The following is a 26,760-nucleotide window of genomic DNA, read 5'->3' as shown; positions in this document are numbered from 1 at the left end:
GTTCTGGAACAGAGGTTGGACCTGAAGTTGGAGTGGCAGGCAGCTCATGTGAGGAGCTCTGACCAATCCCCATTCGGTATTCGCAGGGTGCAGGACTCCTATATAAGCTGAGGTCACATGCTACTGGGCAGGAGTAGCTGGAGAAATGAAGATGGAGTATTAGGCAGTTGCTGCCGGGCAGTTAAATTGTTAAAAGTGTAGCACCTGTTTATCTTAAAGGGGAACTCTTACCCAGGTTTTACATATTGTCTTTTGTTATTTCTTTTCACCTGTGGCATCAGGGCTTAGAGGGAGCTGACTGACAAAAAGTCTTCTCTCCCCCTCTTGTACCTGGGGTCATAGGTTATTTTAAGGCCTGTTGGCTTTTACCACCAGGTTCACTGTCACTGCCATTTCATTGCATATCTCTGTAACTCTGTTTAATGCTAAAGTTTGCAATTTGTAGAATACCCACATTAAAAAAAAATTCCCCTTGTAAATTCTAGAATATCTACTAAAATATCAATTTGCAATCTCTATTATTTCTTGGTGTTTTTTTTTTGCATTTGCACCCTCTCTTTGAATTACAACAGAATCCAGGGTGTCAGAGAATCTTGCAAGGTCAGGGCAACCTCTGGGGACAGTCATGTTCCAGCGGCCCCTACGGGGGTGGCACTACACAATATGTAAATGTCATCAGTGGGCCAGCTTGTTCATGTTTGGACATATACACAAACCTAGACATAGCCTTTTTTTTATAGATTTGCAATTTAATCTCGGAAATGCCTTTATCCTTTCTTCTCTTCCTGTGGTTTTACAGAAACCTCTGTACTATCAAGTTTTATTTCACACTTTATTATATAATACTTACATCAAAGATCTCAAATCCTGCAATGTCCAGCACTCCAATGAAGTATTGTCTGGGCTGTTTGGTTTCCAGGGTGGTGTTTATTCTAATCACCATCCACATAAACATCTTTTCATACACTGACTTGGCCAGGGCACCGATGGAATTGCTTACCTAAACAATGAGGAAAATGTATGTGTTATGATTATGAAAGGCAGACAAGTAGAGAAGGCAGCAAAAGAAAGTGTTTGTTGAAAGAAGCCTTAATTAATTAAAAATCAAATATATAGAAAAAGATATTTCAAGATAAAATCATCTTCACCTGTTGGACAGTTTGTCCCTTGGTGACATACTCATTGCCAACCTTGACTCTGGGGTGGCACAATCCTTTCAGGATGTCAGCAGAATTCAGGCCCATGAGGTAGGCACATTTGTCAGCCTCTGTAACATGAGTACAGTATTACCAGCCTTCATCACAAAGCATTTATACATTGGATTAAATATATTTGTGTGCACACCATAGTCAAACAGCATCATTTTTGTTAATTTTTTTGGAAGCCATGACCCTTTTACATTGATATTAGCAAAACAGCAGTGTTGCATTTCAGTTTAATACAATGTATTTTTAATAATATGTTTTTTTACTGTTTGCCACCAATACTGAGTTTAAGGAAAACCTCCTTCCCTATAATCTATGGATTTTTTTTATTTTTTAATCAATTTATGGCACTCTTTCTATATCAATTGACCAAATAAGATAACTCCATTGCAATGTCAAAAAAACAACTTGACATTGCAATGGAGTTATTTTATTTGGTCAATTGATATAGAAATAGTGCCATAAATTGATAAAAAAAAAAAAATCCTTATGTGCAAAAATACCATAGAACATTTGTGTCATAGTTAAGCAAATCTGAATAAAGAATCATTTGAAATGACAGTGTTGCCAGGAACCAAATGGCTTCACCCAAGAACATATCAAACTACAATAAACACATTAAACTGTTTTAAATCTAGCAGGCACCTGCATCACAATGATAGCTGTAACTGCAGGTCATGTGACCTAATGATGTGTGAAACTTAAGCTTGTCAGCCATAATTTGGTCAGTGGGTAGCCCATCTGGCTCTGCTCTGTTTCAGAAAAATCAATAGTTCAATCCACTTTAGTTGAATGTTCTAGCTGGCATATTTTCAGCCAAACAGAGGCTACATCCAATCAGATGCAGCCTCTGTTTGAGATATAAATACAATAGCCACAGTGAAAGGTTCTTCCATCCATGCTGTATAACATTGACAAAGGCTTTGGTTAGTTATTTTTCATTCAGCCTTAAAGCTAATAGGAATACACAAATTTATGTACAGTATATTATAAAAGTGGGTATACCCCTCACATTTTTGTAAATATTTTATTATATTTTTTCATGTGACAACACTGACGATATGACACTTTGCTACAAAGCAAAGTAGTGAGTGTACAGCTTGTATAACAGTGTAAGTTTGCTGTCCCCTCAAAATAACTCAACACACAGCCAATAATGTCTAACCCGCTGGCCACAAAAGTGAGAACACCCCTAAGTGAAAATGTCCAAATTGGGTCCAAAGTGTCAATATTTTGTGTGGCCACCATTTTTTTTCTAGCACTGTCTTAACCCTCTTGGGCATGGAGTTCACCAGAGCTTCACAGGTTGCCACTGGAGTCCTCTTCCACTCCTCCGTGATGACATCACAGAGCTGGTGGATGTTAGAGACCTTGCGCTCCTTCACCTTCCATTTGAGGATGCTCCACAGATGCTCAATAGGGTTTAGGTCTGGAGACATGCTTGGTATCACCTTTACCCTCAGCTTTTTTAGCAAGGCAGTGGTTGTCTTGGAGGTGTGTTTGGGGTCATTATGTTGGAATACTGCCCTGCAGCCCAGTCACCGAAGGAAGGGGATCATGCTCTGTTTCAGTATGTCACAGTACATGTTGGCATTCATGGTTCCCTCAATGAACTGTAGTTCCCTAGTGCCGGCAGCACTCATGCAGCGCCAGACCATGACACTCCCACCACCATGCTTGACTGTAGGCAAGACGCACTTGTCTTTGTACTCCCCAAATGGCTGCCGCTCCACACGCTTGACACTATTTGAACCAAATACAGGTGGTCCCCGGGTTACAAATAAGATATGGTCTGTAGGTTTGTTTTTAAGTTGATTCTGTTTGTAAGTCAAAACAGGTATTTTTTTTAAGTGTGGCTCCAGCCAAAAAAAATATTTTTAAGCTTTTTAGATAGCATAGGGAAGTGTTAACACCCCTGTAACATTTGATTTGCTGTCTGCGCCCCTGTTCAGAAGATCTCACCTCACTTTCTGTCCCAATGACAATTGTATTTGGAAAATTTTGGGTTGTTGTGGAAACAGGCCTTGGTGATAAAGCATCAGTAGAGGTACCTTTTTCCCATAATAGCTCTTACAGTGGTGAATTTCCCTTCCTAGGGGTAGATTTCCTCTTACTTCCTATTGACTCCCTCAGTTTGTAAGTAGGAGTCGTTTGTAAGTTGGATGTAAGTTTATCTCCCTGCCAGAAAATTATTACTTAGGGGTGTACTCACTTTTGTTGCCAGCGGTTTAGACATTAATGGCTGTGTGTTGAGTTATTTTAAGGGGACAGCAAATTTACACTGTTATACAAGCTGTACACTCACTACTTTACATTGCAGAAAAGTGTCATTTCTTCAGTGTTGTCACATGAAAAGATATGATAAAATATTTTCAAAAATGTGATTGGTGTACTCACTTTTGTGAGATACTGTATATGGCCAACTTTAAAGTTACAGTACAGTGTGGTTTATATTGAATACATCTACTAATTCAGTTGCATATCTCACCCTCAGTCCCATCTGGTTCTGCTTGTTCTTCCCTTTGCTTATTCTTGAATTTCATGTTGCCAGAATGCATGATGGATCCAGTCAACTTGTACACACCAGCTTTTTCCTCCGCTGTGAAACCCAGAACATCAAAGGCATTCTGGGGGTGTCAGACAATGTAAGTTTAATATAACGTGAAAAACAACTAACTAAATCTGATTGATAATCACTGTGATAACCAATAAAAATATAATGTTATTAAATCCAACAATAAATTGCCTAAGCTTCAGTGTATTACTATTATTAGTTATTATTCTTGGTGAAAAACCATACTCCATTTCATAAACATGGTCCTCTTCTTCACAATAATAAGTCTAGCCATACTTGATTCCTCCAGCCTTGCTAAATAGCAGGGATGGAGGAATCTCCCCTGCCGGCTTTTGTATTCAGACAGCCACAGCACCTGAAACTAAATACCTGAACTGTGACTGCAGCTGATAGACCACAATTTTCCACCTAGCTCCCTAGATTTTTAATTGGACTTTTGCTGAGCCAGGTGGTACTAACAGAAATTCAAGCCATGTAGGACAAGCTTAAATGTACTTTACCCGGTTTATGCAAACTTACCCTGTGTTGGTTGCCTTCAACTTATGGGCTAAAACTCACCACAATTGTTTGACTACCCACTCAGTCACTATAGGTAAATCAAAGAAACTTATGTCCAAGCAAAAGTGCTTCAAGTACTATGAAAGCAAGAATATGAAAAGCTGTACTGAACCATATTTTTTTGTATTTAGTTCAAACTCACAATCTTTGCCATAGATCCAGCAGTGCACGTGCCAAGGTAGGGTTGGAGATGTAGGCACGCATGCTGCTGGATCTGTGGCAAGGATTGTGAATCGAAGTAGATACCCATATAGCTTATCATATGTTTGCAGTCATAGCTCTTGGGGCACTTTTTACATGCAAGTGCATTAATTTTTAATGTATTAATTTTGATAATAAAGGTCTACACTATGAGTAACCTCTGTTCCCAGATGACATGCTGTACTGATTATATACTGGCTATATGAGGTGGCTATTATATAAAAGAAGTTTGGAACTTGTCTGGATATGATATTTTTTTGGAAGAATGATTGTTAGGAGATAAGAATCAAGCACTGTTTGACTTACTGTCAGGGCTGGGCTAAGCCCTTCCCTATCTGTGCTGGCATCTCAGCTGTCAGCTAATTGCCAGCTCCCATCTCTCCACGGTGATCCACCTGTTGATGATCCTGCTTGTCAGCTCTGCCTTCCAGTTCATTTGCTCTTTAGCTTCGCCTGTGTTAACATCACTAGAGACTTTCTCCTGTGTTCCTGTTGAAGACCTGCTTGACTGACTTTCCCTCTGGCTACAGATCCTGCTTGCTGTATGTCTACCTTTATCGCTGCCTCTTGGACATTGGCTTGGCTGACTACCCGATCCGTTACTGAACTCTGGCTATGTTTTAACTACGCTTACTCTGTTTATCTTTTTATTATTATTATTAAACAAGTGTGATTTAACTGTACTTCTGTCTCGGTCTGATTCATGGTTTCTGACACTTATCTATAGTAGGTGGTCAAACAATTGCAGTGAGTTTTATGCCATGAGGTGGATGTGATGTAACATGAATTGAGTTTGTGTACACTATATACATCGTTGCTTTTGTAGTTACTTTTTGAAACCATAATTATGGTAATTTTTTTTTTTAACTGATTGTTTTCAATTATATCTAGTACACTATTATGTTCAAGTTCTGTCCTGAAGAAGCGGATTTAATCCATTAATTGAGTTGAAAAAGAGAACGCTTTGCCAAAGGCCTCTGTTAATATTGTGTATACTACATCAAAATATCATTTAATAATGGCTATTGTAGAAATATAGGGCATTTGTTGGGGCAAAGACATCCACCCCCTCTAGAACCACCATGGTGACATTTAAGGTTTAGATCTGTATAACCTTTATAATAATTTTAGGATCATAAATTGACCCATATACCCTTATGACTATTATGTAGAAATAAAACTATATATGTTTTAAACACTGTTGTTGCCTCCAAATATACAAGTAAAGTCAGAATATTAGAAAAATATCATTCTTATATTTTTCTTTGTAGGTATTTCGAATTCATGGATGTGGTACTAGTGTGGCCCTTCTTTAATATATATGTATATACCACATTAATCACATTTATAATGGTAATATTTGAATAATATTGAACAGACTAAACCTGCCAAATTTCAATCAGTGTATTGGCCAGCTTTAAGCTCGTATTGGCTGACACTGCTGCCCTACTCACTCTGAAAACATGTTTTTTTTTTTTTTTTATAGGGATTACTGAAGACTGATATAAAATTTGATTTGTATACTTATGCTAGTTTTATGTAAAAATGTAATTCTTATTTTTATTGAATACTAGCTGAATACCCGGCGTTGCCCGGTCTTCCTATCTTAACCGTTTGGGGAGGAAAATCATAGTAATATAAATATACCCATCTTTTATATAAGGGTGTAGGTAAGGGTTAATTTAGCTGTCATATATTTTTATTTGGCATATAAGTAATATGTGTACCAGGTATTATTGAAATATCTCCAGGCGTACAGAAGTTATGTGGGAACATACATTTCCCATTGATTTGAACCCCGACCCTCACAAATGGGGGTAGTTAAGGGATAAATTAACTATCCTATAGTTTAAGTGGACATATAAGTAACATGTGACCAAGTGTTATCGAAATATCTACAGCCGTTTGGAAGTTATGAAGTAACATGTATTTCCCATAGAGTTGAATGGGACTTTAAAGGAAAACCCCGACCATGGCAAATGGGGTGGGTAAGGGTTAAACCACCTATCCTATGTTTGTTGCTGACATATAAGTAACATGTGTGCCAAGTTTCATGTTAATATCTTTAGCCGTTTGGACGTGATGCTGGAACATGAAGTAACATGTATTTCCCATAGAGTTGAATGGGACTTTAAAGAAAAACCCCGACCATGGCAAATGGGGGTGGGTAAGGGTTAAACCACCTATCCTATGTTTGTTGCTGACATATAAGTAACATGTGTGCCAAGTTTCATGTTAATATCTTTAGCCGTTTGGACGTGATGCTGGAACATACATACACCCACACGTTGAGTTTTATATATATAGATATGTAATCTGACCAACTAGCTGTATATCAATTCCTTCAAAGAAACTAGTCTTACATCTGTTGCCATGAGTTCATCAGAATCATCTATGGAGGCGACAGTGACTTCTCCTTGGGAGATGTAGGCATAGTCATATGGGTTATTCGTAACCAGAAGCATATCTGCCATTAAGGACAAAATATAAATTAACCAAAATATTTGAATACGTAATATAATACACATTAGACATGCCTTATAGACCATTATGGACAGAGGTGCCTAACAGAGACAGTTTCTGCTCTGTATTATTAAAGTTGTACTCCAGAAATTAGACAAAATCTACCCTTACAGTGGGGCCTTCCTGCATTGTAAGTGTTAAGTGCTCATTAATTCTAGGTGTGCAGGGATAAGATGTAACAATTACCCCATTTATGGCACTGACAGGCTTCCTCCATCCAGATTACTGGTCCAGCACTTCCTCCTTTCCAAGGCGCACTCAGCTGTGGCTGCAGCTTCCTTCATGTAAAATGCAGGGTTAAAATGAAACTAAGGGGAGCTATACTTACCCTTCCTCCAACGGTCCTTGGTCCTCATTGGTTCCGTCATCTTCTTTTGTGTGCCATCTTCCTTGGCTGGAGTGGGATGACATCAGCCATCCCAGCATCCAAGGATTAGGCCGGCTCTGTAAGCTGAGCTGTGCAGCTCAGTGTACAAATGCCAGAGCCTGCTGATTGCAGACAGGTAAGTGTATTTTATTGCAAAAGAAACATTGCATGTCTCTTCTGCAATAAAGAACCTGACTGCCTGCAGTCAGTAACAGCGGAACTTGAGTTTCACTTTACTAGCACTGCACTGTATGGAATGACGCCAATAGACTGACCACAGCCCAACAACAGGCGCTAAAAGGTAGAAGAGAACAACTCTGGAGCCTGCTGGACCAAGGGATAGGTAAGTAATATACCTTATCCCTACAAGTCTAAACTAAATAAGTGTAGCACCCTCCTAGTTAGGTGCAAGGCTGTCAGGTAATGTAAGTTCTTTTTGTTCTCCTCTGTAATCAGTGGAGAAGTTGTTGATTGTCTGGGCTGATCGGGGTCCCCCAGGTTGTACACTTGATTGCTTTTCCCTGCTTCCTGGAAATCTCCAGAACATAGGAGTGGAGCCGGCCTAAGTGAGCAGTCTGAATAATTTTGAGGTCTCAGCCAATCCCTGGGAAAGCATTCTCAGAAGGTGGCTGGAGAGAACATAAATAGTCTGGGGCTTGATCAGTCAAGGTCCTGTCCCAAGAGGAGAGGCACCCAGCCTTGAGGGCATTTGCCCTCCCATGCTGTTTAACTGTCGCCTACCAAGAAGCTCAACGAGGTCCCATCAGACACAAAGCTAGGGGACCTATCCACTCATAGAAATCTCTGAGGAAGGAGGAATCTCACCCAGGGATCACTCTGGGGAGTCTACTTTTCAAATGTCTGCCTGTTGCAGAAGGAAGGTATCCAACTACTTAAGGACCTGGGAGTACAGACCTGAGAGCACAACCTGGGTGCCTGTGCTGCTGTTAACCCCTTGGTGCACTTTTGCTTAGGCTATTCATTGAGCCAGAGTGAATTCTGCTGTGTGTCTGGTCGCTGCTATACAGAGAGAAAAGACCCAACAAGCAACCTTTTGTAGGGGTAGTGATACACAAGCATTTAACCCTTGCATTGCACGAAATCCCACTGCAAAAGTAGATTTTGTCTAATTCTCAGAGTTCAGCTCCAAGATTCTATTTTGAAATTAGATTTACATGACATGGACAAAACCAAGACCCACCTAGAAGCTCTGGCTTTTTCATGGACAAGATCTGGTAGAAGATGTGATAATTCCTTTCAGACTTCAGCTGGAAGATGCAACGAGATTTTTCCAGAAGATCTAGACAGACAAAATTATATTAGTTAAACAGAAGATGGTAACGTTTAGTTGGAAATAAATGAACAATGTTTATAAGAAATATATTAATTAAAATACACTACTGTAGTATGTGATCTAAAGCAGTGGTTCTCAACCCTGTCCTCAAGTACCCCCAACAGGCCATGTTTGCAGGTTTTCCTTTATCTTGAACAGGTGCTTTAATTTAGAGTCAATGGCTTGGTATTTTGGACAGCTGTTTTATCTAAGAAAAATTCCAAAAACATGGCCTGTTGGGGGTACTTAAGGACAGGGTTGAGAACCACTGATCTAAAGTATACTAAATGCAGCTTAGCATACAAAAAAAGTGAGAATTTTAAAATAAACGTTATTACTGGTGGACAAAGCATCCAGTGATATGAAGGGAGAGAAAGTAGAGGAACTCACAGGTTTCTATGTCAGCAGAAGCCAGCTTGCCGGAGGCACCAAAGTGGATCCGGATGAATTTACCCTGGCCAATGTGAAAGATGACAAAAGTCAGAGTAATAGAGATCAGGAAAGAATGAGAATCCACTGCTCGGAAGAAAAGAAACATCAACGAGACAGGGCAATCACAGCAAAGTGGAATAAAGCATGGTATGTAGTGTAGAGGAACAGAAGAAATAGATAAAAGACTATTGGCTAACAGAACATGTGGCAATTGTACTCACAAATCGTGAAGAGTTGTCATTACGGACTGTTTTGGCATTCCCAAAAGCTTCCAATGCAGGGTTAGCCTGGATGATTTGATCCTCCAGAGTTCCCTGAAAAAATATTGATATCACTCATGAATAGGTATTCAATTTTTTTCATATGCCCCAACATTGTTTCAATGAGCAACTTCATAAAATGTTTGTTATATTCCAGTTATATATTTTTTGTGTTCCTAACCTGTTTTGCTTATGTAGTGATGTGAACATTTCTTTGCCCATTTACCAAGTGTATACTCTTGTTATGCAGTGTTTGTTTTCCCTTTTCTAATATGGTTGCTATGCTCTCTGTCTCACCAAGGATGAAGTCATCAAGAAGAGCAGAGGATGGCAATGGGTTTGTGGGTGGAGAGAGACATGTGGGGACAGTACAGTAATGGCTGCTAAGAGAAAACAGACTGAGTAAGTGCTGCAGATTCATCTCACTGAGACATACATAGAAAATGATAATGATTTCATGTTCCTGTTTGGAAAATACTTTATGTTGGATGGTTCACTGAATGTTATTTCTTTAATACATGGACTTTCAAATAGAATTCTGTGTGGATTACTGTCTATGTGGAGATATATTTCTCAATTGGGATTTCATTTGCTAGTCACAAGTCCCAATTGAGTGGAGGCACTGTGCTTGTTAAAGATCCTGCCCTGATCACACAGATTATGAAGACTCTGCTTCTAAATACTATACAGGTGACGCCATCTTACCTCAGTAGCCGCAGAGAGAGAAAAAAATAGTGCTACACTTACATCATCTCTATAATCTCTCATTTCTCCCTTTTTACTTCTTACGTTTCCCTTACTGTAATCAACCCCCTTTCTCCCCTTTTTCCCCCTCACCTTGTTGGCTGACTCCTTTTTTCCTCCAATGGCTGCAATGCTGGCAAAGTACTGAATGACACGCTTGGTGTTTACGGTCTTCCCAGCACCAGATTCTCCACTAAGTAGAAGAAGATGGAGGTAGTGTTAAAATTTTAGGAAAACAACGATCTACCTAAGAGCTAGTGATGCAAGAAAATGCCAGCTTACGTGATCAGGATGGACTGATTCTCACGATCTAGGAGAAAAAAGAAAACACAAAAAATTACCAAAAATTACCATAGTACAACTTATACGGCTATTGATCATCTTCAGAAAGAAACATTTAAATAACACTAGATTAACAGTCCAATAGTATAAGCTCCTGGTGCCCAACTTGCTGCCCTTTGGCACTTTTGTTGTGTGGCCCTCGGTTCTATTGCCTCTTATAGTAGTGATTTCTTGCAGCCTCATGTAATATGTCTCTACTCTATGACTGTGTCCTGAAGCATGTCCTCAGCCTCTAACAACTGCAATAGCATGTTCACAGTCTCTGACAGTCTCCTAAGGCATGTCTGCAGTCTGTGATCTTCTCTTGCATTATATTCACAGTCTCTTACCATCTCTTTTATTACGCCCACAGTCTCTGACTATTTCTTGTATAATGACCATAGTCTTTGACTATAACCTGTTGTGTGTCTGCTGTCTCTGATAATGAAAAATAACAGACTTTTTTTGTGTGGCCCTTTGACGATGTCAGGGGCTGCACTTGAGGCCCCCCAATATCTAGAAAGATGATCACCACTGGTATTGACAGTAGTCTAATATCCCATACTTATTATAATATTAAAAATGTTGGGCATTGACCAAGGCAGCTGACCTGTCAGCATGTATTGATAGGCGTTGTCAGAGATGGAGAAGATATGAGGTGGAGCTTCAGTCCTCTTCTTCCCACGGTAAGCATTCACAACCTCTGCGTTGTACACAGGGAGCCACTTGTAAGGGTTCACCGTCACACAAAAGAGTCCTGAGTATGTCTAGTAGAACAAAGAATGATACGAATTATGTACAGCTGCATGTAAAAGAGACAGATAATATACTGGGACACTCAAAAGACATGTATTAGTATTCTGAATACATATGGGATGTAATATCAATAATATTCAAATCTCTTACATAGATCATCCAGGCTGCATAACGCTCTTTGAGGTTGTACAACACAGCTGGTTCATGCAGGAAGGTGAGCATGGCCATGTCTTCAATTTTATCGAACTTTGGTGGATTTTGCTGGTGGATGTCATTTTCCTTCACAGTGACAGTCTAGATAGAACCATAAAATGTATAAAATTACTATTCCAGCATGTCAGATACAGAGAAATAATTAATTTATTCATAGAAATAATAAAGAAAGAAATACAAAGACCGATAAAAGAACCCTGTATAAGACTTTATTTCACACACCTTGCCACCTGCAGTTTCAACAGTCACTTTGCCACCATCACGACTTATGATCTTAGCTTTTACAAACTCCTCGACGGTATCTGGCACAAAACACTCAGTCTTGATGTCAAATAGACGAGTCTGAGCCTCTAGTCGCTCCTTGCCAGACTTTCGGAGGAACGGAGCAGCTGCCCCAAAGTCAGACAATTCTCCTTCAGACATTTTGAAGTCTACAAAGAAAGGCAGAAATTAGAGTACCTCATATATAATGTTAGGCTTTTACATATTACATGGGCACATGTGCAAAATTGCAACAGCACTCCCTTTTAAATCAAGTGTTTATTGATCTAGGGCAGTGGTGTAGTGGATAGCACTTTCACCTAGCATCAAGAAGGGTTGCTGGTTCAAATACCATCCATGACACCATCTGCCTGGAGTGTGCAAGTTTTCCCTGTACCTGCGTGGGTTTCCTCTGGATACTCCGGTTTCCTCCCATACTCTAAAGACATGCTGGTAGGTTAATCGGATCCTGTCTAAATTGGCCCTAGTATGAATGTGTGTTAGGGACCTTAGGTTGTAAGCTCCTTGAGGGTAGGGACTGATGTGAATGTACAATGTATATTTAAAGCATTGCGTACATTGATGGGGCTATATAAGTACCTAAAATAAATAAATAAATCTATAGATAGATAGGTAAATGGTCTTGATCTATAGATACATGGATAAAAAGGAAACTGTTGTTCTAGTTGAGGTTGAAAAAAGACACAAGTCCAACCTATGTGTGTGATTATATGTCAGTATTACATTGTATATCCCTGTATGCTGTGGTCTTTCAGGTGGTTATCTGAGCATAGAAGTTATAGAAGAGTTATAGAGTTATAGAAGAGCAGAAGCTGCGTGGAAAAGGTGCTCTTCAGATAAAAATCACACCATTTACAAGACAATAACAAAGAAATATCACAAAGAAATCTTCACGGCCAAAAAAAATCATTTCTCCAACATCATCGCAAATGCCCTTAACCGCCCCCGAGAACTCTTCAAGCTGGTCACTCAGACTATGAATCCAGCTTGTTTAGAGGCCCCCAATTCTGATTCACAAGAATTTTGCAACGAGTTATCGGATTATTTCATTAATAAAATTGAAAAAATCCGTGAAAGTATTCAGCAAAATGGAACCGTCACCAACTCCCCCCCAAATCACAAACCTAATACCCACATAAATCCGTCGCAACCACCAAAGTTCACTCTAAAACCCATTTCCATCGATGCCACAAAAACATCATCGGGACTCTGCGTAATAGAACAGCACCCAATGATATCATCCCCACTAAACTGCTGAAAGATAGTGCCGATATACTGGCACCAGCTATCACGCAGCTCATTAACCAATCATTCAAGGAGGGCATGGTGCCCACCTTGCTAAAACAAGGTACAATAAAACCAATTCTAAAAAAAACTACCCTTGACCCCAAAGACCCAAACAACCGGAGGCCCATAACAGCTCTAAATGTCTTCTCCAAGGTAATGGAGAAAGTAGTTGTACAACAGCTGCAACTGCATTTAGACACCCATAAATTACTCGATCCGTTTCAATCAGACTTCCGTCCGGGTCACGGAATAGAAACGGCACTGCTTAAAATATGGGATGACGCTCTAGAGGCTGCAGACGAAGGAGAATCTTGTCTCCTGATACTGCTGGACCTAAGCGCGGCTTTTGACACTGTAGACCACGGACTACTACTGGCTAGGCTAGCTGAAGTAGCTGGAGTCGCTGAATGTGTTTTACCCTGGTTCTCCTCCTTCTTGGAAAACCGATCACAAATAGTGAAACTGGGGTCTTTCACTTCTGAAAAACGTACAGTGTCATGCGGAGTCCCTCAGGGATCTCCCTTATCGCCCGTATTGTTTAATATCTATCTGCTCCCTCTCTTTGAAATCATCAGTAACCAGAAGTTACTTTACCACTCCTATGCAGACGACACACAACTGTATTTCCGCATCTGCAACAAAAAGGATCATTCTCTTGGACTAGAGAAATGCCTCACTCTAATAGATAACTGGATGACAAACAGTTATCTTAAACTCAATGGTTCGAAAACAGAACTTCTCCTGTTTCACACTAAACGGAAAAATCACTCCGCGTCAACATGGACTCCCCCACCCATTCTGGGTAAAACTATCACCCCTAGCACCAAAGTCAAAAGTCTCGGAGTCATTTTCGATACCTACATGACAATGGATGCACAAATAGGGTCAGTAGTCAGCGGATCCCACCATCTACTGCGCCTACTACGCAGACTCACTCCCTTTATGCCGAAAGAGGACATTGCAGTTGTGGTGGGAACAATCATCAATTCCAGACTCGACTACGCAAATGCCCTCTATCTAGGACTCCCCAAATACCAAATCACTCGTCTGCAAGTCGTTCAAAATACGGCCGCTCGACTAGTGACTGGGAAAAAACCATGGGAATCAATCTCACCTTCACTGAGATCCCTTCATTGGTTGCCAGTAAAAGACAGAATCACTTTCAAGGCACTCTGTCTAATACATAAGTGAATTCAAGGCAAAGCCCCCCAATATCTATGCGAAAAAATAAAAGCCCATAACCCCAATCGCATTCTGCGATCCACCAATCAAAACCTCCTCCAGATACCCAAGGCCAGATACAAGTCCAAAGGAGATCGAAGATTTGCAGTCCAGGGACCTCGCTTGTGGAATGCACTACCAACCACCATCCGACTGGAGTCGGACCACTTGGCCTTCAGGAGAAAGATTAAAACCCATCTCTTCTGAGGTCAAGGGGTTCCTTACCCATGAAATGGATACAGCGCCCAGAGGCGATTCAGTTCGCATGTGTTGCGCTTTACAAGTCTCTCTCTATCTAATAGTTTTTTTAAACTATCGATGCTCCCCACTGAAACCACTGCCTGTGGAAGTAAAGAACCCTCTACGCAGTTTAAGGTTAGACCTCTTTTCTTCTATTTTGGAAGAGTGGCCACGTGTCTTATTAAACTCCATTTCGTGGAATTTTTTTCCCCCTATTGTGGGGTCACCAGTATGGTATTTGTAAATTGAAATCATATCCCCTCTCAAGCGTCTCTTCTTTAGGAAGAATAAGTTCAGTGCTCGTAACCTTTCTTCATAACTAATGTCCTCCAGTGCCTTTATTAGTTTTGTTGCCCTTTTCTGTACTTGCTCCATTTCCAGCACATCCTTCCTGAGGACTGGTGCCCAGAACTGAACAGGTGCGGCCAGACCAGAGTCTTGTAGAGAGGGAGAATTATTGCTTTATCTCTTGAGTTAATCCCCTTTTTAATGCATGCCAAAAAGCTGTTTGCTTTGTTTGCAGCAGCTTGGCATAGCATGCCTTTGCTGAGCCCATTATCTTCTAGGACCCACAGGTCCTTTTCCATCCTTGATTCCCCCAGAGGTTCTCCCCCCAGTGAGTAGATTGCATTCATATTTTTGCCACCCAAATGCATAAATGCAAATTTTCCACAATAAACCTCATTTGCCCACCCCCATTAATTTGTTCAGATCTACTTGCAAGGTTTCCAAATCCTGCGGAGAAGTTATTACCCTGCCTAGCTTAGTACCGTCTGCAAATACAGAGATTGAACTGTGTACTCCATCCTCCAGGTCAATTATGAACAAGTTGGTGGCAGGACAGAACCCTGGGGAACCCCACTACCCACCCCTGACCATTCCGAGTACTCCCCATTTATTATTTTTATTTACTCGCCCTTGTAGCCAGTTTTCAATCCATGTACTCACCCTATGGTCCATGCCAACGAACCTTACTTTGTACAGTAAACATTTATGGGTAACTGTATCAAATGCTTTTGCAAAATCCAGATACACCACATCTACGGGCCTCCCTTTATGTAGATGGCAGCTCACCTCCTCATAGAAGGTTAATAGATTTGTTCGGCAAGAACGATTCTTAATGAATACATGCTGATACCTGCTAATGATACAATTTCATTGCTAAAATCTTGTATATAGTTCATTATCATCCCCTCCAAGAGCTTGCATACTATTGATGTTAGGCTAACTGGTCTGTAAATCCCAGGGATGTATTTTGGCACTTTTTAAAATATTGGTACTACATTGGCTTTTCTCCAATTAGCTGGTACCATTCCAGTCAGTAAACTGTCAGTAAAACTTAGGAACAATGGTCTGGCAATTACTTGACTGAGTTCCCTAAGGACCCTCGGGTGCAAGCCATCTGGTCCCGGTGACTTATTAATGTTACGTTTTTCTAATAGACTTGTAAATTAAAATTAATAAAAGCTGCATTTATGCTTGGGCACCTTGGTACCATTGACCCGATCACACAAAAACCACTATTCCCTCTGTAGATATGTCTGAGTATGTTTTGGGTATAGGACACAGGTTCAGATAAGTAATATAACTAAATTTCAGCTTTCATGTGTTTCTTAGTATCTGTCTTATCATGGGCTAATTAGACCAATTAATGCTTTCTGTATGTTCATCATGCATTCAAATTTATTGTGATACTAAAGCCCTGTACACACGGGCAGAATGTCGGGAGACATTTGCTGGTACAAAAAATACCGGTCAACATTTTGCCTGTGTGTATGTTGGTCTGTCCGACAGAGGCTGGCCATTCGAACGTGCATGCTGGAAAACCAGCAGCCGAATGACTCCCGATCAGTGCTCTCAGCCAATGGCAGAGAGCACAGATCGGAGTGTTCTAGCGGGGGGGTCCACCTGTCATAACAAAGTAGCTCAGCAGTGGGTAAATCGCTGGACTAACCTTGCATGGTTAGTACAGAGGCTCCTGACCAGAGCTGTCAGTTATTTTTGTGCAACCTGTGGGGTTGCATGAAAAAAAAAATGGTAGTGTGTATCCAGCTTTACTGACCAAGTCTACAGTGGTATGATATTACTGTGTTCTGTAATTAGTCTAACTAGTGTTTGAAAATGTATCCAGCTGTGTTGTCTGTTGTGACACTAAACAATATGCTTATTCTTCGAAAATAATTCATACACATCCACTACTTAATGGCTCTATTTTTCATTAAAAAAATCTTAGTGTATTTTTCTGCCTCTTGTAACATCCTGCAAGAGGTCCCGATCCTCCCCTTTACCTCGCCTCAGTTCTGTTAATTTGGAAAGAGCAATGCACTTTAGTTGTGATCATGTGCTCTATGCACACAACAATTCCCATATTCCATAGCCCATAATTTATCTCAAGCGTGAGAAAGAGATGGTGAGACATACAGTTGGACAATGGAGAACGAAGGTAGCCACTCTTTAATAGGTAGTTGGATCATAGCAGCAAAAAAGAAGAAGGAATTTGGAGATTTGGAGGAGGCTGGACGCAGTAGAAGGTACTTAAATTACATACTTTATTGTGTTTTCTTATACTAGAGTTTAGTGTCACTTTAATCATAAAGATCTTCACATTTATGTTCGGGATGCTATTGGGAATAAATGTTGTCATTGCATGAGTACAATTTAGAAACAGTTTTTCTTACCTTGTTCTCAATTGCTCAACACAAGAAGCAAAGGGAGGACTCGTTCTGGGCAAAAAGAAAAAGCACAATTAAACTTTGGCAAGGGAAGGCATATGACAAGTACTTAGGATGTTCCTGGAAGTATCTACTGCAGAGGCAATCTTGGGAATAATAGCTAACACTTTAGAAGAACATGAGATAGGAAGAGGAGCCAAATGATAAAAGGATTCAGATACAGAATAAGGGCATAGCATTATTTATAGAACAGGGATGATATGAAGAAACCGCAATACAGATAATTGAGGTGTTGGAGATGACTTGAAACATAGTGGCATAGACAGGACATCTCACTGTTATCATATCAAACTATGTTCGGACCACAGAAATGTATAATCAAATTTATTCAAGCACTCAGGTTATTTTAACACCCCATAGTAAATGCTTCCTACATCAACACAGATTATGTATTTGAATTACTTTGAAATGTGTAGCTATGAACAAAATAAGCTATTAAATACAGTATTACTATTGTATAAGGATAAAATGGAAGCCCTAGTGATATACACTTTAGAGAGGGCAAGGAACTAGCAATTGTACATCTTAGCACATTAAAGTTACAAACTATTTTTATGAAGAATGTCTCTTTTTCCCTATATGTCAATATAGACATACCACTAATGGCGATGAATTAAAATGTTATATGTGATATTTATCTATACAACTTCTAAAGGTTAACTATAAAGACTTTCCAGTGTATTGCTACAGTGATAACATAATTACAGGTGCTCTAATATTCTCATAAACCTATGCTACAGAAAAACAAAAAAAGATTTTGTTCTATAGCACAATGTACTTCAGTTGGCAATATTTAAAAATAAAAGCCAGCACAGTAATATGAGGGTGCATGTTACATCTCAAGAGGCACACACGTTGACAATGCACCAGACAAAGGCAAGCTATAGGATATGTATGCAAAAAAGGATATGCGCTAAAAATATACATAACAAGGACAGATAATCAGAGCTGCATTAAGCACATAGAAGAAGAGAACCTTTATAACCAAAATAATTAATATGAATTAACCAAAACATGTCTAGGGGCAACTACATTGAGAATTTGATCCTATTATTAAAATGCCACATGGTACAGGAAAATGAGGTATAGTTGGTTTACATATTGCCATAATTGCAAATATTGGGGTAGTATAACTACACTAGTAAATCTTTAATTTAATTACACTGTTCTTCTGTATTTACTTTCAATATTTTTATAAAATTTTACATAAATAGTATAACATTCAATAACAAACTTGTCATCGGCCAACACGGCCTGCATTCAAAGTTACAGAACAACAGAAGAGAATAGGAGCAAGATAGGAACGGTTGCTTGCAGCAAGTGTGAAGTTCCCAACACAAACCATCTATTGGAAGCTAGGGGTCCCCATATTACAGTGGGGTCAGTTCCTTTAGGTCTGTGAGGATGGGTCCCTCACTTCCAGGGGACCATCCTATGGGGTCCCACCTTGTGTTACCTGCGACCCTTGCTGAGTAGTTCTATAGGGAACTGTTCTGCTGTATTTAATATACCCACATGTAGCCTAATGAATAATAACATAAAATACACTATGCAAATTGTGCTTTAAGAAGATTAGCTAACGGAAGGATAGTGCGAACGTTTGCATCAAACAGGTCTCTTAAAATGTATGATTTGAGTTGACCATTCAACATAAAATCTGATTATACAATCTTCTTTAGATCTACCATTGACTATGTAGCGCTAGGGCCTTTCTGAATTACTACAAAATTTATGGATTGTTCAGTTGGCCCTCATATATCATAACTTTGGTAACGCTAGAGAAGATTGTACAGTGATACGAAAATCGAACTGTATAGCCAGCTTTACAGTTTTTATGGTCTATATGTTTCTAAAATGCTTTATGCATTAGGACTTCAATAAGTACTAATTAGTACTTTAAGTATTTTCTTACTTTTTTTACTATGATTAACAGTATAATATATTATAAAAACATTTTGTAAGCAATGACAAAGTCTTATGCCGCGTACACACCATCACTTTATGTGATGAAAAAAAACGAATTTTTTTGTGAAGTAAAAAACAACGTTTTTGAAACTTCAATTTTCAAAAACGACGTTGCCTGCACACCATCGCTTTTTCACAATGCTCTAGCAAAGCGAGGTTACGTTCACCACTCTTTTCCATTGAAGCTCGCTTCATAACTAGCTTCTGGGCATGCGCGGGTTTAAAAACGTTGTTTTAAACGTCGTTTTTTGCTACACACAGTGATTTTTTGTGAAACAAAAAATGACGTTTTGAAAAACGACACAAAAAATTGAAGCATGCTTCAATTTTTTTTGTCGTTTTTCACAAGACATAAACCAAAATTTTCCCCCACACACGGTCATTTAAATTGACGTTTTTAAAAACTTCATTTTTTTTCATCACATAAAGTGATGGTGTGTACGCGGCATTAGAAGGAATGGAAATTAAGTTTGTGTATGAGTAAAGCCATGTACACACGATCGGTTTGTCTGATGAAAACAGACCGATGGACCGGTTTCATCGGACAAACCGATCGTGTGTGGGCCCCATCGGTTTGTTTTTGGTGAAAAGAAATAGAACATGTTTTAAAATGTTCCTATGGATAAAAAAACGATAGAAAAAAACGATCGTCTTTGTGGAAGACCATTGGTCAAAAATCCACGCATGCTCAGAATCAAGTCGACACATGCTCGGAAGCATTGAACTTTCTCAGCACGTCGTAGTGTTTTACGTCACCGCGTTTGGACACGGTCGGATTTTCGACCGATGGTGTGTAGGCAAGACTGATGAAAGTCAGCTTCATTGGATATCCAATGAAAAAATCCATCGGATTAGATTCCATCAAATATTCGATCGTGTGTACAGGGCTTAAATGTAATTTGTTTTAATCAACCAGAGGCAGGCTATTTGGTTATGTGTGTCTATCAGGCCCCGTACACACGTCCGAGGAACTCGACGGGCAAAACTCATCGTTTTGCTCGTCGAGTTCTGTGTGAAGCCGCCGAGGATCTCGGCGAGCCAACTTTCCTCATTGAACAACGAGGAAATAGAGAACATGTTCTATATTTGAAAGTGTACACACGGCCGGGTTTCTCGGCAGAATTCAGCTCCGATCGAGTTTCTGGCTGAATTCTGCAGAGAAACTCGGTCGTGTGTATGGGGCCTAAGGCAGCACAGGTACATTGCTCAGGTAATCAAACTGTATGCCTACGACTGCCGATGAACTGCATGGTTTTCTGTGTCTAATTAGAACATCTGGTAGACTGCATTATGATTATAGGGAGATGCAGTTATTTTTAGCTATGCCATGTAACAGGGATATAACTTGAGACTGAAAGCACTGCAGTTATTTGGCACCAAGAAGTGTGTGTCATTATTATCCTGTGATAATAGCTGTAGAAGATCTCTCTGACTTTAATTTCCTGCTCGTGTTATTTGAATGATATATTTTTGGTGTTTGGGGCTCTCGTTCTCGTTCAGTGAGTATTTTGTACAGAACTAGACAGAACACAATGGGTTTGGTTTACTAAATGTGGAGAATGCAAAATCTGGTGCAGCTGTGCATGGTAGCCAATCAGTTCCTAACTTCAGCTTGTTCAATTAAGCTTTGTAAAAAAAAAAAAAAAAAATGAAAGCTGATTGGTTTCCATACAGAGCTTGCACCAGATTTTACACTGCAGTTTTTGTAAATCAACCTCACTGTATTTCTATGGATGGGGAGATGTAAACAGATGTCCTTTTATTGCCATCTGTCCACATCTAAGTAAATTTAGGTCCACAAAAACATCCGAATGGGATGGATCAGATTAACACTGATTGGAACAGGCACACATCCACCCTATAGAGATTGTTAAAATTTCCCTTTGGGATTAATAACGTATTCTGATTGCATGGGTCAATTTTCTTCCATCACAAGATGTAGGGAAAATCAAGAAAAACACAAAAGTGACAAAAATGACATTGGCCCTGTGCTGATCTGACTCAGCGGGGGATCTGTTTCTGATGACATAGAATGGAAGATGGTCATGGGACAGGGGCTTTACCTTGAAAAAACACTGCATTTGTGTCACTGCCAGGTAATGCAAAACAATTGTAGCTGTCAAAGTATAAACTGAAGTGTAGTATGAAAAGTTAAGTATATAAATTAAAAAGTCTAAGCATAATTTCGCAGGTGCGCACTTGCCCAACTTGCCTCGCTTTTTGAATGGGCTACCTGTTATGTCCATATACCTGTAATGTGTATGCGCAATAGACTTACCCCAGACCTGGCTGCTCACTCTTCCTTGGTGACAATAGAATATGTGCCGCTTTTGTTCTCTTATATCCCCAACTCTCTCCCTTATTAGGAACATGTCATCTAATTCTATTGTGGGCAACCCCCCCTCCTCCTTTCCAAATCTATTGTCCAGTCCCATTCACCTACAAGTCATTGTCTCAGCAATTTTGGGTGGGGGTGTGTGCGTAAGTTTGTGCGTATGTGTAACACAACCCTTTCATGACATAGAGCAGATTTTGTTGAGATGACAGTGACACAGAAAAAGCATGTTTTCCATGTATGGAGCGACTGGTACCACTTAAAATTTCACACCCTCGCCCCCCTCTCTTTACTCCTTGACCCTTCTGCCCTCTGTAAGAGCTAGATTTAGGATCCACTTGTGTGCATTCCGGAGGCTAGGACAATAGGCAGAGTGAGAGTGAGGAGCTATTTCAGGGAGCAGGGTGGCCTTGAGCTGTCTGCAGGCAGCATGCTGAATTCACTCCAATACAATATTCCATCTTGACAACCTTTTGTTTCAGAAAGTTATTTTTAAGATGCAGCTGATCACAATACTCACTGTATTAACTCCTTCCTGCAACACACAGCTGACTTCAGCCACTGATCATCCTATTGTTCTATGCAACACTCTATGTATTGGGCAGAAAAAAAAGAACAATGAAATAAATGAACACATATCTATAGCCAAAGCCTTTTTACATTTTAAATGGAGTAAGGAATAGGTAAATCTGTCAGATTTATTTCACCCTCTGTGCCCTTTTGGAGAGATTTTCCTGCACTTCCTGTCCTCTAGACATAAAAGGAAATGAGAGGAGATATGTCCAAAGGGAGGGAATAATCTGTAATGCCCTGTACACACGGTCGGAATTTCCGACAACAAATGTTCGATGAGAGCTTTGGTTGGATATTCTGACCGTGTGTAGGCTCCATCGGACATTTGCTGTCGGGATTTCCGACAACAAATGTTTGAGAGCTGGTTCTCAATTTTTCCGACAACAAAAGTTCTTGTCGGAAATTCCGATTGTCTGTATGCAATTCCCACAAAAATCCTACGCATTGTCGGAACTTGACGTATGCTCGGAATCATTGAACTTCATTTTTCTCGGCTCATCGTAGTGTTGTACATGACTGCGTTCTTGACGTTCGCAATTTCTGACAACATTTGTGTGACCGTGTGTATGCAAGAAAAGTTTGAGCGAACAATCCGTCGGTTTGGTTGTCAGAATGTCCGATCGGGTGTATGCGGCATTAGACCAGCCATCTCGGCCGGGATGGCTGAGCTAGTGGGCAGGAACTAGTGGGCAGGCTGAATGTACAAAGTTGATCGATCGATCAACTTGGGTACAACCAGCCTGATGGATTATCTTGCGATTATCGCTAGTCACTTTCTTCTCCTGGCGGGGGCACCTTCCTCCGCCTGCCTCTGCTACCCCCCCCCCCCCCCCAAAGAAGACAATGTCAGCACTGTCTCTGTTGATGGGGGGATAGTGCAAATTTCTTTCCTGCAGACGTAAAATCATCCTTTCTTTCTTTTTTTTTGAAAACTAGGATTTTTGTATTTTCCTAATTTAGTCTTAATGACAATGATAACCATGACAAATGAAGAGAGCAATACAAACTTGACAGGGGTTCAAACTCCATACCACTCAATCCAAAAATGTAAAATACACTTTAAGGTAAAGGCATTCTATGCATGAAGGTAAAAACCTCCAGTATGCTGCTCCCCCCCGCCCTAATACCAAAACCTGTTCGCGATCCAGCTCTTCTCCCGGGTCTCTGCCTCCTCATTGGCTAAGAGACAGCAGCGGGAGAGACAGCATCAGTGAGGAGGGAGTGGGGGCTGGGCACACAGATCTTATGGACACACAGATCGGGGGTCGGACTAGGGAGCAAGCACGCACAAGTGCCCCCCCCAAGCCAGGGAGGGACGAGGAGCCAGGAGCGCTGGTGGGGGACCCCAGAAGAGGAGGGTTGGGGCTGGTTTGTGCAAAACCATTACACAGAGAAGGTAAGTATAACATGTTTGTTTTTTAAATTTTAACCTTTAATATCAGTTTATGGCCTCATTCTCATGCGTGTACTGTTCGGTATACCTGCACAAAGAGCTGCCTTCACCTGCATGGGAAGCACAGGTGTTCCATGCAGCCGTGTGCAAGAAGCCTGTTCAAATGAATGATGTGTGGGTAGCTGCATGGATCTCTAAGCACATCCTCAACTGTTCATCTGTGTGGGACTGATGCACGGATCTGAACGCCATCTCCAGATTTGTGCAGTCATTCGCTTGTCGTTAATTTAAACAGGCTACCTGAACGGGACTGCTTGGAAAACACCTGTGCATCCTTTGCTGGTGAAGATGGCTCTTTGGACGTGTGCGTGACGCCTAATTCAGCATACTCAGTGGTTCTGATTGTCTACAGTTTATGCATGTACAGCAGAACATCATTTGTATGCAGACAACCAAATCGTATCCTCACAACATTACTACGTGTCCCCACATTTCTTCAATGCAAGCATATGAGCTACATATACTATACACAGGTACAAGAAATGTGTTTTCCCCTGAAGTGCACATTCCAGTCGATGAACATATGCCAGCTAGGCTTAAAATAAAATTTATGATTTGCTACATAGGTACACTATATACAGCTACACCCAGGCACCCATTTGATTGCACAGTCCAAATGTACCATGAAAATGTATGCCTCTTTTTTTTTTCAGGAACAATATCCTTATCAGGTAGAAGAGCAGAGGTATTTTTCAGCTTTCTTCAGCCTAGACACTATAAAAGTTTATTGCTTGTTGATTAAGAATCAATTAATTTATTATACAGTGGTCCAGCATGGACCTAATGTACTTTTTTAGTCTTAGGGTCACAAGAAAATCGATATACCTGTATCTAAATTGGAATACTTGATAGCTTAATTAACTGTACTGTTTAATGTACTATGGTACTGTAACATTGGTATATGGCTATGACTTAGCCATGATTTGAGGACTGAAAAAAAGAAATAATTAGGAATGGAAGTAAAAAGGGTATGATATTACTGCTTTATGACCATCCACACAAAATGTTTAATGGCCCTTTTTATCTTATCTTTATATGTTGAAGTGATGTCACTGTAACAAGAGCCATTTATGCAGAGGCCTCCAAGCTTCATACAGACAGTATGAGATTCAGCTTGGGAATGGAAAGAAGTCTCTTGGATACAAGTGTAGCCCCTTGGACCCATGGTAATTCAGTCTTCTCATCTGAAACACACTGGCCCAGATTCAAGAAGCAATTGCGTCTGCGTAACCATAGTTACACAGCGCAATTGCTTACTTGCGCCGGCGTTTCGAATGCTCCTGATTCAGGAACCTCGTTACGCCGACACCAGCCTAAGATATGACTAGCATAAGGCTCTTATGCCAGTCATATCGTAGGCTGCATTCTTACGTTGGCCGCTAGGGGGCGTTCCCGTTGTGGTCAGCGTATAGTATGCAAATTGCATACTAACGCCGATTCACAACCCTACGCGAGCCCTGCATACGCAGTTTACGTCGTTTGCGTACGTCGGGTTTCGCGTAAGGCTGCTCCTGCTAATAGCAGGGTCAGCCAATGCTACGTATACCCATCGTTCCCGCGACGCAAAGTTTAAATTTTACGTTGTTTGCGTAAGTGAATCGTGAATGGCGCTGGACGCCATTCACGTTCACTTTGAAGCAAATGACGTCCTTGCGACGTCATTTGCCGCAATGCACGTCGGGAAAGTTTCCCGACGGAGCATGTGCACTACGTTCGGCGCGGGAACGCGCCTAATTTAAATGATCCACGCCCCCTACGGGATCATTTAAATTACGCGCCCTTACGCCGGGCATTTTTGAGGAGCGCCCACAAATTACGTGGCTACTGCTTCGTGAATGAAGCGTAGCGCAAATAATTTGCGGGGGCGCAGGGCAAAAACGGGACGCTGCGCCTCCGTAAGGAGTGCACAGCGGTACCTGAATCTGCCCCACTGAAAACATATGAAATGCACATAGGTTGACAGAGGACTGCTCTGAGGTTCTGGATCAAGAGAATCTAAATCTTGATATGTGTCCAAATTGACTACAGTTAGGCTGCGGCACCTTTCACACAGGCACCTCCGTGTAGCGGATTGCGCTTGCTCAGCAGTGATCGCTCCGCTGATCCCTACTGAGCAGGCGGATGGCAGGACCGCCAGGAGATGACGCGTTTCACACTGAATACAGTGCTTTTTCAAGAAGCACTGTGTTCAGTGTGAAACTTGTCACCTCCGTGGTCCTGTAACCTTGTCCTTGTGGCTGAAAATTGTCATGTTTTGGAATTAAACATGGTGGATTAATTCTTTGGTGTGCAGCTGTTTTCTTCTGTTCATTGAAAAACTGACAGGCTGACCTGATCAGACTGCCCATGTGAAAAGGGGCCTTAATTTAAGTTTTACTTTTTTTTTTTTTACAGTATATAGAGTAAGTATATAGAATCAACAGAAATATGGTTATTGTTATACTCTTTATTTGAATGATTTGATTATGGATTTGTATTCTCACAGGGTGGTACTGTGGATACAGAGATTGTAACAAAGTGCCACATCCTAATAGATCTCTATGTGGATGTGAAAAAACTTATGAACTTTATAGGCACCAAAGTACACCACTATTTATATAAAAATATAAATGTTATTACAATAATCATAGAATAATTTTACACACAATTCAATCTAAAATTGCACTCAATATCCAGCTTGCATCTAATATCAACTATCACACAATAGTGAACCCCCTATTGTAGACCATCTTGTATAGGTTAGAGTGTTCTGGCCAACTATGTCCAGGCGGGTTTGGTGTGCGTTGATAAAGCCTATTCACGCTTATTCAAGCTTTACATGTTTCGTGCTGTTGCGCTTCCTCGAGAGCTGAAGCAGACTTTATGTTAGCTTTACTTTCCATGCTTTTTGTTTTTCCCATTTAAAGAATTTCCAATTTTTTTGCACTACAACAATTATTTCTACCCTTTAGAAATCCTAGATTCCATAATAATTGTGTAATGTTTTTTATGCCCGGGACTGACGAACAGTAATCCGAGATTCAAAAACTCTTTAAAAACTTGGTGACAGCTCTAGAACTTGGCGTGTTCTTTCGATCTACTTTAGTGCAAGAAGTGGATACAATGAACTGTGTTGTTTTCTGACAGCTGCACATGTCTGTGCCCTTGCAGCTAAACAGCACTCATTGTTTTCTACGTAAGTGGT

General features: G+C 40.5%; 1 protein-coding gene across 2 annotated transcripts in view; it reads right to left on the bottom strand.

The window, feature by feature from the left end:
- The window catches only part of LOC120941166 (myosin-6), a 39,164-nt gene extending 17,610 nt beyond the window's left edge, over positions 1–21,554 (bottom strand). For both annotated transcript variants that reach the window (XM_040354456.1, XM_040354458.1), the window contains exons 1-14: positions 21,494–21,554; positions 17,197–17,241; positions 11,711–11,919; positions 11,426–11,569; positions 11,130–11,286; positions 10,481–10,508; positions 10,292–10,391; positions 9,416–9,508; positions 9,153–9,216; positions 8,631–8,729; positions 6,903–7,006; positions 3,694–3,832; positions 1,149–1,267; positions 851–1,000 (exon numbers count right to left, since the gene is read on the bottom strand). In XM_040354456.1, the coding sequence (XP_040210390.1) occupies positions 851–1,000; positions 1,149–1,267; positions 3,694–3,832; positions 6,903–7,006; positions 8,631–8,729; positions 9,153–9,216; positions 9,416–9,508; positions 10,292–10,391; positions 10,481–10,508; positions 11,130–11,286; positions 11,426–11,569; positions 11,711–11,911 (1,398 nt within the window). In that variant the 5' untranslated portion in view covers positions 11,912–11,919; positions 17,197–17,241; positions 21,494–21,554. The remainder of the gene's footprint in view (positions 1–850; positions 1,001–1,148; positions 1,268–3,693; positions 3,833–6,902; positions 7,007–8,630; positions 8,730–9,152; positions 9,217–9,415; positions 9,509–10,291; positions 10,392–10,480; positions 10,509–11,129; positions 11,287–11,425; positions 11,570–11,710; positions 11,920–17,196; positions 17,242–21,493) is intronic.
- Between the last annotated feature and the right edge of the window lie 5,206 nt (positions 21,555–26,760).

This window comes from Rana temporaria, chromosome 1 (assembly GCF_905171775.1).
Source record: "Rana temporaria chromosome 1, aRanTem1.1, whole genome shotgun sequence".
In the NCBI taxonomy this organism is placed as follows: Eukaryota; Metazoa; Chordata; class Amphibia; order Anura; family Ranidae; genus Rana; species Rana temporaria.
This window is presented reverse-complemented; position numbering and strand designations above follow the sequence as displayed.